The following is a 12,495-nucleotide window of genomic DNA, read 5'->3' as shown; positions in this document are numbered from 1 at the left end:
GGGAAGCTGCGGCCGCCTCCCCCGCCTCCTCCGCTCCTCCTCAGCCGCGGGCGGCGGGCAGCCCCCCCACGCCACCCCACCCCACCCCACCCCGGTGTCAGGGAGGCGGCGAGGCGGCGGGGGCAGCCCCGAGCGCATGCAGCAAGGCGGGCGGCCGGGCAGAGGGCTCGGCGGCCGCCGCGCGGAGCCCGGCGGGGAGCGGGGGGGCCCCCGGGGCCCGCCGCGGCCACTTCGCTTCTTCATATCCCCCCACCCCACACCCACCCCCCGCCGCCTCGCTTCCCCTCTCCCCCTCCCAGCGAGGGTTTTCGGGGTTAAAAACCGTCGGCGATGCTGAGTTATGGAGCGGGATTCGCCCTGTGGACGGCGCTGGCCCTGACCAAGGTGAGCGCTGGGGAGAGCGGTGCGGGGGTCGCCTCTCGCAGGTCCCAGCCGAGCTCGAGGGGCACAGGCGGGTTTGCCCCGTACCAGCGCAGCACGTAGCGGGGACGTGGTTGGGGGGTGAGCCCAGGGGGGGCACCGGCGGCTGGCGGAGCCCGGCGGCTCTCTCAGAGCTCTCCCCGCTCTCCGCAGGCCGCGCCGGGGCAGGCGGCGGGATGCAGCGCCAACCTGACGGAGCGGCGCGTCGCCGGGCAAAGCGTCCGGCTGCGCTGGGGCGCCGCGGGCCGAGCCTGCAACTTCAGCCTGACCGGCCGCTCCGAGGACGGGGAGGCGACCGGCTGCCAGCCCGCCCCCACGGGCAACGGCTCCTACGGCTGCACCCTGCGGGGCCTGGAGGCCGGGACCTGGTACCACCTCCGCATCGAGCCGCTCGCCGACGGGGAGGCTGTCAACATCTCCGTGCAGACAGGTACGGGCGGAGGGCGCGACAGGTGCTGCGGGAGGGACGCCGGGCTTTTCCTTGCCGTCCCCTTGCTTCGGCCGGCTGTAAGAGGAGGAGGGCGATGCATTTACGGCTACTGTAAACCTACAGTTGCTGAACGTAGCTATCCTGCGCTTGAGTTCTCTTTACCCTGCTGCCATAAATAACCGCTGCCAAAAGTTAACCCAGCAGACTTGAAAGGAGAAGGTGCTTCGAGGAGACTAGGTTGGTGCTGGGAGTACATTTCTGCCGCTCCCTTGAGCTGCCACCCAGCAGAACGCTTTAAGATGTAGTAGCCCATATCATCCTTTGTGCTCATGCAAACCTATTGGCTTCGCAGCTCCTCAGGTGACAGCTTATTTGCGGTGTTTAAAATACAATCTATTTCATGGCAGGTAGATCCTGTTCAAGGATAACTTGCTGTTTCAGCCCATTTCTATGCTTCTGCTCTGTCTAACCAGACTCTAAAAGTCAGAAAGTAAGGCTGAAACTTCTCACTTGTATGTTTTCCTTGAATACAACCAGTGAGGTGTTATGATGTATGGTTGTGTGCAGAGCACTTACAGTGTCATATCCATGACTGGCTGTAAAAATGTTCCAGTGGCCTGCCTGAGTGCTGCCAAGGAAAGCTCCCTTTCTGCACGCGTATTTGTGCGTGCATGTGAACAACTCTTCTGTGAAGCAATGAATGACATAGAGCCACTGTCTGCAGTCACAGAACTGGACTCTTTCTACCTGTATTAGTGTTTTTTTAAAGATGATGAAATATAGTGTTGTCCAACCTCTTAATAGTGGTAACACAAGACTCAGAAATGTCTTAAATGAGGTCCAACATTTAGGCTCCCTGATGTGCTCCCAAAGTGTCAGTTTCGGAGAGGTAGTTTGCACTGTTAGTATTGAAGATTACAGCAGCCAAACACTTAACAATTGCCAGTTCAGAGACATCGTTTGCTGTCAGACCCTTTTCTCTGCATTAACCATACAAATGTACTAAATACTCTCCATCAATTTGCTTTGGTAACTCAAGTTAAAAAAAGTCGAGTGACAAGTCTGCTGGTGTGATAGCTATACATTAAGCACAAGTCATGCCACTTGGTAAAAGTGAGTAATGATTTCTGTGCAGACAGTGGTTTAAAGCCATGTCATGCATCATGCCAACTGTTTTTAATATTGATGACTTGTAATTTGAAAATTGAAAGAATAAGTCAAGCATTATCAGAGTGGCAGGTATAAATCACCATCGTTGCTGGATAGTAGAGATCTATTATTGAACATTTGCATAGAAGTAGAGAAAAAGATACCACTTTAGACCACATTTTGATTAATGCATAATCATTTAGACAGTAGCTTGTACATGTCATTTATGACTTTTTTAATCAATAAATAGATTTTGCAAGACTGTGAGATAAAAGTGATTGGAAGCAACTACTGATTATAGTCATACTATGTAGCTGATGTCAGAGTGAAAAGACTGATTAAAGTTTAAGTTGAAATACTGCAAATTAGTGGACCATAGTTGAAGTAAGGTTTATGTTTGGATTTTGGATAGCAGAGATCAGTCAAAAGCATGAAATAAGAACAGAGGAACCATGGAGCTTTCCTGCAAAGACAGCTACTCAGATTGCTCCATGGTTCCTTGCTTCCCTTGATTCAGTCACATCAGTTGCATTGCTTGATGGTGCTCAAAATACACAATTAGCTCCAAAACTTGTCAATTTATTTTTTTTCTAAAGAATTTATAGTGTTTGTTATGCCTGTCAGCAACCCAGTTATACTGTCTATACTATGCATTTCAATGCAGAATGAGGGAGGATCATGTGTCCACTAGGGGCAGCATTTTCAACCAGTTTTCTGGGAGCTCTTTTTCACCTGATCCTTTGTAACTTGATGTCAGTAGTTTTGTTTTATGATCTGCTGAGCCTGAATGTCCATAGGCATGTGTTCCTGGAAGCCATCCTGTGAATATGGAAGTATGAGCAATATTTTCAGCCATATTGTAAACAAAATTCCCACTGATTTGAACAGTAACGGAACTGGGATATCATGGGCGGTCTAAAAATATGATGTCTGACCTTGGTACTCAGTGAGGTTCCCTTCCTAAGCTCTTTGTCTAAGAAAGATGGGCTAGGCTGTCCTTTGGAGGTGCCCAGCTTTCTCTACTGACTGTCAAAGGAGCCTGGGTTAAGTCAGGCGCTTGAAGTTTAGATGGTTGAAGTTAAGTGACAGGAATCCTATCTCATGGGTTTACTTTTGCAAAATGAGGTTTTGAACATCTGTGTCGTCTTGATACAATAAATGTACACAGAGAAAGTTGCAGATTTGTTTATATACCTTGTTCAGAAACTTCAACTTTTTGCTCATATTCAATTCTGTTAAAATTTTCGTGTTCCTGTTATGAATTCATTTTGTATCATGTTTCTTATACAAAGTGCTGGAGTAACTAAGCCCACAGAATCCAAAATATTTTGTTAAATTTTGAGTGTGATCTGTTCTGACTAAGGACTTAAGGTAAAAACGATGAATAATTGCACTCCATAGTTGCAGTTGTAATGTGAAGGCTTGGAGAGGACCAAATCCCTAAGTTAATTTGGCCTTTTGAGTATTTAATTTCACATTAAAATCATAGTTATGACAATAAGTTAAGTCTATGTTGTTTGCAAGTTTTATTATTCCAATAGAGTAAGTGCGCAGCTCACCAAGACTGCATACACTCAACACCGGACCTTTCGTGAATCTTTGAGTAGAGAGGCAGCTTCTATCATTTCACTTGTGGATGCATAGATCTAAAATATAATAATGTATGGAATACTGGTACAATAGTCTGCACTAGTCCACTAAGGTGGAGTCTCTTTACTCAATAAATTTTGATCTGTGGGTTAACAATTTAAAATGGCAAGTGTTTAATCCTGTAGAGCAGAACTAAAATAGGTCCTCCCAAATGATGGAAAATACAATCCCATATGCGCTGTATAAGCCAGGTACACACAGACGTGCAAACACATATACAGTGTTGGCAGTTGTGCTATTTTGGTAGAATAGGAAATGAAGAAAAAGCTGATAACACCATTTATCAGCTCTGAGCTACAGATAAATTTTCCACTGCAAACCTGAGATTGCAGATATTAGTAAGCATAAGTCTGTATATTTATTTCACATTAATATTTACCACTTGATATGTTTTTTTAATATATATACATAAAACAGCACATAAAACCATACAACTAGTCAACATGCTTGACATTGTAAAGTTGGGACAACACATGCACCTGTCGGTCCTTTCATGTTATCTTCTTTATTGTTCTCAGTAAAACTATTTCTGTGACTGAGAGCTGCTCTGTGACAAAAGATGGTAGGGTTGTGTCTGTCTTGATTTCAGATAAAACACTTCTGAAGTTCTCAATTCTCCAAATGTCTGTGCACCAGCATAACTGTGTATTTCAGTAGTGTATTTTCAGTGAATGAGTAGATCTTTAATTAAAATTCTAGTTAAAAACAATAGTATATGAACAGATCCTAAATTACAGTTAAATTTATGAATTTCAATTCTGAATTGAAATTCAGATTTGAAATACTGGTCTTGAGAGCCATGAAAAACAACTTGGCATTTCCCTTGTTTTCAAATATATCTTCTAAAATAGGCTTATAAATGCCATTTTCAACACTGTTTTCTACAAAAATATTGCACTGATATATTATGTTACTGCCTAATCTAAGCCATCTGTACTGAGAGAACCAAGAGGTAAATAAAATTTTGTCAGAAAAATTGCTAAACATTTGAATGAAAAGAGGTTAAAAATTCTACCTTCTAAGACACAGACTGATAAAGTATTTTTCCATTGTAATATGTAACTCTGTAAATGCCAGAAGCATGGCTTGGCCATGTGTTCACTCTTGTAAATTTCAAATGATTTGGGACAAATCTGATTTATTAGCTATCTGTAGGAACAACTACTGTGACATGCCTCTGACTATAGGCTGTATAATCCTATCATCCATAACCACGTAATGGTTATGATCATCGTCGCAAAAGGCAGAGTCCAAGAAGAAAATAAATAACCATGTTTTAAAGATTTTCTAGATTGCATATCATCCTAGAGAAATGGATGTTTGTACTTAATAAGAATGAAATCAACCCGCTTTACTTAATCTTCAGAAAAGTCCTTGTGAAGTAGGTTACTGGTTTATGAATAGGGAAAACTAGGAAAAAAAATGGATAATTTAGTAGGAAGAGGGCTGAGATGGGCAGGAATTCCCTGTTACTCAGTCCAGGGCTCGTATCTCTCAGTTATTTTTTTATTCCTGCATAAGGCAGGGGTGTTTCTGTGCTTAAAGGCTGTATTTGCGAGTCATGTCATTGGGATTGGACATAACCCTATCTATCATTACTATAAAATGGATCTGTAGCAGCTGTGCTCTTCCCAAAAAGTGAAAATAGAGGTGCAATATAATTCAAACAACATTGTCTTCTGAAAGTTTTCTTTGTAGACCAGGACACATTAATTCATATAGTATTAAATGGTATAAAAATATCTTTGTGAAAATATTTTATTTCTGTGATATATCAGTGTTGTATCGTTGCCAGCAGAGACTTGTATAACAATGTAAATGGCTTTTTAAGTGTTTGTTTCCATCCAGGGCTCTTTCAGCCCAGGCACTTCCCAATCTCATTGTTCCTTTGTTCTAGCGGATGTACACAGCACTGAGTGTTTTGTTTTCTGGACCAGATAGATTAGATAAAGTCTGAATTTCTGAACTTCACCTTCTAGGCACGCAACTCTTTTCTTTGCTAATGCCCCTAGAAGACAGATTACCCAGGACAGTATAAGTGCCTCTGAAAACGTAGGAGATGTCTTCTTTTGTAGAATTTGGCAAATAATGTGGATTGCAATGTTGATTACTTTTGCAGGACTAACAAGCAGTCGACCTTACCCTAACTTTGTCAGAGAGAGAGTTAAACTTCTTGACAGTTATCATGACTGTTCCCTTGATATCAGTCAAATCAAAAACTTTTTCAGCTGTCTGTGAATCTGACCATATATAGTGCTGGAATTTATTTCTGACTCCCAAAGCTTGACCTTTCTGATTAGAATAATTGCCTTCAAGGAACAAGTTTATACCCCCACTAGTTGCTTTTGCCAGCATAATAGTCTTTAGTGGCTTAGTATATATTATAGGTGGAGCTGGTAGTCAAGCCTATTGTTAAGATTTCCTGACACTTTTCATTAAAAACTCCTGTCTCAATTGCTGTGACTGGGTGCAGTTTTAACTATGTGGCCTAAAGTTCGATGTGCTTGGTCTTTGACTTGAGTTTTAATTTTTTTTTCAGATTTAAGCAGAGTTATTTTGACCTTAAAGAAAGAGGTCAAGAAAAGAAGATAGTTATTTTTATTTATTGATTTTGTTAATTTAATTTTCATCTCTTTTTCTGAAGAGCAATAGCATCTCTGTGGTCCAAAGCAGTAATCTGAATTTAAGCAGAGACCTGGGTTCAAAGGGACACGGTATTTTTCACACAGTTACAGAGTCATAGACTGGTTGAGGTTGGAAGGGACCTCTGGAGGTCACCTGCTCAAGCAGGGCTACCTAGAGCCGGTTGCCCAAGACCATGTCCAGACAGAATCACAAAATCACAGAATCAACCAGGTTGGAAGAGACCTCTGGGATCATCGAGTCCAACCGTTGCCCTGACACCACCCTGTCAACTAGACCATGGCACTAAGTGCCATGTCGAGTCTTTTCTTAAACACGTCCAGAGATGGTGACTCCACCACCTCCCTGGGCAGCCCATTCCAATGTCTAATAACCCTTTCTGAGAAGAAATTCTTCCTAATGTCCAACCTGAACCTCCCCTGGTGAAGCTTGAGGCTCTGTCCTCTTGTCCTATCACTAGTTGCCTGGGAGAAGAGGCCAACTCCCACTTTACTACAACCTCCCTTCAGGTAGTTGTAGACTGCAATAAGGTCACCTCTGAGCCTCCTCTTCTCCAGGCTAAACAACCCCAGCTCCCTCAGCCGTTCCTCGTAGGTCAGACCCTCCAGACCCTTCACCAGCTTGGTCGCCCTTCTCTGGACTCGCTCCAACACCTCAACATCTTTCTTGAAGTGAGGGGCCCAGACAGCTTTTGAATGTCTCCAAGGAAAGAGGTATTCCCTTGAAATTCCTAATATACTTGGTTGACAGAGCATACCACCAAAACCTGGCACCAGGATGTTCTCAGCAGAGCTTTGTAAGAAGCAATAAAACGCTCTGCACCATCCAGGCTTTGAAGAAGAAACAACTTAAATGCTACGAGCCCCATGATACTCCTACCCTTGTATTCACGGGGCGGGGGGAGGTTCAACTTTGTCCTTTCAGCAGTTTTTAGTTATGTGATCTCACACTCTTGTGTGTGTTATGTTTGAGGAACCAGGCAGTGATGACTGCATTGGAAAACAGGTCTTATCCTTCTGTGTTTAAGGAACTGTTTATACAGATACCTCAATTCTCAGTCTGGATACACCATACACTCCCTGTCTGATGCTAGGCAAGAGCAGCACAAAGTATACTCATGAGGCAGCCAAATTTAGTTGTTCAATTGTTGGAAAACCTTTATTCTTTAACTTTCCAACTAGTGAATGCTTGATTTTGCTGCTTTGGGTTGTTTCACGATACCTTTTTAATATGCAATTGCTTAACCTTATTGGGAGACATAAATGTCAATACCTTAACACATCAACATATAATACATTTCTTTTGATTTGACTGAAGTCTTGTGAGTGATGAAATACACCTGGAGAATACAAGCAACCAGAGTCTTTTGTTTTAGTTGATGTTTGCCATCTCTTTAGAGTTATTGTATTTTACAGATGATTTTACTTGAGAGCTCCTTAATAAACAACATAATGAACGCTGAGAGTTTCTCAGAGGAATAGTCCAAATTAAATATAGCTCCTAAAAGTTTATCCAATATACTGTTCAGGGTTTTTTAAATTTATATGAACAATACTACAGCAGAGCAGAAGCATAATCTATTGGAATCCACCACAACATATTGAAGTGGTTGAAGTTGATACTAAAAACAAAGGATTGTTGCCCTTAAAATTGTACACGTGCTTTTGCCCATTAGTAATAAAGTATTTAGTGTGAGTGCTAGGAAATGAAAGCCACTGGTACCATTGTATCTATAAAGCTACATTACACTGAGGCATTGAGTGTAATTTGCTGGATTTTCATGTTTTCTGTTTCTTATTAAAGTTGTTACGGTTTTACTATCAGCAGATTTCCAAGCTTATTATATACATCCACAACTGGAAGTGTTTTTCTACGTGTGTGAGTGTGTACACATACACACAAGTAACATTTCTGAACTCTGCAGGACTCTCTTGTAGGCAGGTTTCAGTGATATGATGTTTATAAATGTAAAGAGAAAGACTTTTTGAAAAGCACTGGCAGCATGATGATGATAAAGGGAAAGTTTCAGAAGGTTTTTTGTGCTGCTGTGTAAAACTCCAGGCAATCCTAATGCAAGAAATACTAGTTTATGTTTTCTGTTTTCTTTTTTTTAACTACAGATCCCTTGCCACCACCTCAATTTGAAATTAATAAGGAAAAAACTACCCTCACAACCTTGCAAGTTCAGTGGGATCCTTCCTCAGGAAAGGTGGACTGGTATAACCTAGTATTATTTGACCACAATAATAAAAGGATACAAGAAGTCTCTATACCAGGAAGAATTTCAAAAACAGAAAACACTTTTTCCAGTCTCATTCCTGGGAATAAATACAACATTGTCCTCAGTGCAGTTGCTGGAAATAAGAGTACCCCAGAACTTCACATAAGTGGATCTACTGGTAGGACTTCTTTTACTGTAGTTCATCTAAATAAAACCATTTACAGTATTTTTCAGTTTTGCATTTTGAAATTAACAAATATATATCATTCTTGTACCTGGCAAGATATATATATGTAAGTATCTATCGATTATACATAGAAATAAACAAAATATGAATCTCTGACTAACATGCAGAGTCGTTTGCTAAGAATGGAAGCATGTTGTTATGATGTATTTGGACATAAATTTGGGATTGGGTTTTCACTAACCCTAAAGAAACTCTACGTATTTCAAAAGTACATCTGCTCAAAATTGCTGAAATTGTGGAGATTACCATTAGGCCTTAAGCATGTGCTTTTTGTTCTGACAGTGCCATCCCCTGTGAAAAATATTCAGGTCAGTGTCAAGACAGACACTATCCATGTTTCATGGTCTCCTGGCTCTGGGCACGTGGATCGTTACAGACTGGTGTTACTGGATAATCATGTCCCGGTTCATGAGATTCACGAAGAAGATCCTCTGACCTCCTACACTTTTTCAGGACTTACAGCAGGCCACCTGTATAACCTCTCTATCGTAACCCAGGCTGCAGGATTGGAGAGCACCAGTTTTCAAACTGTCAGGACAGGTATGATTTCAGAATTCATCACAACAGAATAAGTAGCTATGGCCATTAATAATATTAGAGGACATATTTCAGAATAATGAATGATTCATGTTCCAAGTGTATATTCCCAGACTTCAGTGGCTGAATTACCCTTGGCAGGTATCTCTCTCCAAAGGCCATGGAGGGAGTTAGAGACACCATAAGCTTATTTAGTTCCCTAAGTTACCATTGCAGCAAAGTTAGCAGCTAAATTAGCTTTTAGGGTGTCTGCAGCTAAATCAGCTGCACTGCTTAATGTAGGCAGCTCCATTAAACATGTAAAGTTAGGTGTTAACAGTCTGGACCCAAGTGCCACAGTATCACCTCATATCTGTGAAAGACGTTCATCTGACTTCTTCAGTGTATTGAGGCAATGTGTAGTCTGGTATTTCACAGTATTGAAGACTGTTTAACTCCATGATTCTTATGTAGCTGAATGGGAGGTGTATAGCTTATAAGTTTTGCAAAAAAATATTTTCTGTGTCTTTTTTTCTCTGGATTGCAAAATAGCTGCACTTCTGAAAAGGAAGTAAAAAAAATGTAGAGCAGGTTAATAACTTTAAAATTGAGTGTTGGTTGTTTTCTTTTTTTCACAGCGAAGTATTGATTCACAGAACCAGAGTTTTAGAAATGAAGTTTTTTCTAAGGAAGGTTTTTCAGAACAGAGTTCTGTGGTCATAGAGAGAAAGATAAGATGACATCCTACTAGACCCCAATGGTTAAAACACTCATGTAAGCAAAAACAAGGTCATGCCTTTGCTTTCCTTAATTTCTAGCAAAAGTAAGGTGCAGTTTCTCCTGCAGAAATCTCACCATGTAAACATAATTTAATATTAAGTGAACAATATTGTGACGTCTAGGTCACAGTGATGAGTGCTGTTGTCACCTAGCACTGGCTGTTCTGGGGATTATACTCTTGTTTCATTTTATTTCTTCAGATTTTTTTATTTATTCCTGTTACGGGGTGCAAAATTTTAAATCTCACAGGTTTTCTCAGAACATCAAAGCACTCAATCTAGCTTGCAGCATGGTCCTCCATTTCGGTACCTAGTGTGTCCCAAGCCTGAGAAATGAAGATATTGGAGGTGGCTATGCTTTTCTTTTGGTGGAGCATTTGAATAAAGGAGTTTGCTTCCAATCCCATCTACACTGGTGTAAATCAGGCATAGCTCCAATGATGCTGTAATGTTTATTCAACCAAAATGTACGCAGGCATCTCTGTTCTTAGGAGCATGTGCCTGGTCTGTTTTATAGTCAAAATGACTAGTGTGAGTGAAGACATGGCTAACAGATTTTCTATTCTGTGAAACGAGAGTGGTCATCGTAAGAGATGTCACTCTCAGCAGTAAAATATCTTAAACAGGGACGGGTTCAGTTTCACTGTGACCAGGCTTTACCCTTTCACTGTTCAGGCACAACCATTCATACTCCATCTCATATGACCATTTAAAAGCAAAACTTAACTATTGCAGTTTGGAGGCAGCAGGCCTTACATGTTCTGTGGTGGAAGTGTTTTATTCTCTCTCTTATTTTCTTTTTTTAGCCCCAGCTGAAGTCTTAGATTTGACGGTGACTAACGATGACAGCTTAGATGCTTTAGAAGTTAAGTGGAGAAGACCTTCAGGAAATCTAAATTTCTATAATATCACTCTGTCTCATCTTGGATCAGTTAAAGAAGTCAAAACTCTACAGCCACCGGTCACAGCGACTCACTTTGACAAGCTAACGCCAGGACGTCTTTATCAGGTTACTGCCCGCACAATCAGTGGTGAACTGTTTACTGATCGGATGGCAACTGGCAGGACATGTAAGTCTTCTGCTTCAGTAAGAACTTTGTAAACAATGCTGGTTTTGCCTACACTGACCTTGTAGAAATCATTGTAGGAGACAAAATGATTTGGACACCAGGCAAAATAAGATAAAGGGCACAATATTGTTCCACGAGTACCCCTTCCTGACTCTCTGGCAACAGTTAATCTGGCAGCCAAAAGCAGCTACAGCATAGCCTGGAAGCAGGAAACAATATGAATTTTGGACCTTATAGCTGGGTGAGTCTCTTACAAAACTGTTCCACAATACTCCACTTCTGACCAACTTTTTTATTTTTAATTCAGCTCAGCATAGTATATAAATTGAGTTACATTATGGGGAAGTCTGCATGTAGTCAAATTGTTAATGGATTTTTAAGTAATTGTGCAAGGTCTAATATTATCCCTTGCTCCAGACACAAATCTACAAATAGGAAAAGGTTAGGTCTCGACTTTCTTTACTACCAACAGCATGGATTAAGGAAAGCCATGTGGCAGCCTGGGTAGATCTGAGTGTTATGTTTTATCTTCTTTCAGAAGTATCATTTTATTTCAGGTATCTCTTGTATGAGTTCTGAACCTGAAAAATCCTGGCATGATTCTCCAACAGCATTACTGGCCACAAAGGCGTGTCATCTTCTTTACACCAGCCTAGCCCAAGCAGAATTTACATGGAAAAAAAAATATAAGTGGGTGAAGAATACATAAATAAATTGTTAGTAGACTCAGAGCCAAAAATATAAAATGTGTGTGTGTGAGAGAGAGCAGAGTATTTGTTTTGGAGAATATTTGTTATCTACAACTAAATATCTCATGTGAAAGGCACATCCTTGACATATCTAGCTGCTACCCCATTCTCAGTGCAGGCTGGAAGAGACATGAAAAGCCTTTCATGTCCAGTAAGTACAAATCTGGATGGGTTACATGCATGTCTTTTTTGTTTGTCTACCCTACCGTTAAAGACCTTTAAGCTTACCATTTCCATCTGAAGGGAGAGCTTCAGGCCCCCACTCAAACCACTGATCCCCAAATTTGTGACCTAGATGCAGTACTTTCAAAGTTGGGGATCCAGAAGTCCCATTTCCAAGGATGCTGATCATGTGCAATTCCTTCCCTTGACTTTTCCATAGATACCAAGAGCTTTGAAAACAGAGTCACTTCAGCAGAAGCTTTGTGGCCTAAAGATAAATTTGTAAATCCAGGCTGTCAGGTCTACAGATACTAAAGGGATTAGACTCCTAGGATCCCTCTGTAACTCAGAGAGCTGGGTGCCCAAGAACATAATCTACAATCGCTGTGTATTGAGAGGGTGCCTACAGCAGCAGAACCTGTGAGGAATGTTGTGGCAAGGAATATGGACATCTTGGGG

General features: G+C 41.4%; 1 protein-coding gene across 4 annotated transcripts in view; it reads left to right on the top strand.

Annotated features, from left to right (window-relative positions):
• The window catches only part of PTPRB (protein tyrosine phosphatase receptor type B), a 70,283-nt gene that overhangs the window by 15,703 nt on the left and 42,085 nt on the right, over window positions 1-12,495 (top strand). For 3 of the 4 annotated variants that reach the window (XM_068400419.1, XM_068400420.1, XM_068400421.1), the window contains exons 1-5: window positions 297-384; window positions 574-850; window positions 8,413-8,691; window positions 9,043-9,300; window positions 10,862-11,125. In XM_068400419.1, coding sequence (XP_068256520.1) covers window positions 331-384; window positions 574-850; window positions 8,413-8,691; window positions 9,043-9,300; window positions 10,862-11,125 — 1,132 coding nt within the window. In that variant the 5' untranslated portion in view covers window positions 297-330. Of the gene's footprint in view, window positions 1-296; window positions 385-573; window positions 851-8,412; window positions 8,692-9,042; window positions 9,301-10,861; window positions 11,126-12,495 lie in introns of those variants that run through there. The other variant, XM_068400422.1, reaches the window with a different exon arrangement.

Source organism: Nyctibius grandis, chromosome 5 (genome assembly GCF_013368605.1).
Source record: "Nyctibius grandis isolate bNycGra1 chromosome 5, bNycGra1.pri, whole genome shotgun sequence".
In the NCBI taxonomy this organism is placed as follows: Eukaryota; Metazoa; Chordata; class Aves; order Nyctibiiformes; family Nyctibiidae; genus Nyctibius; species Nyctibius grandis.
This window is presented reverse-complemented; position numbering and strand designations above follow the sequence as displayed.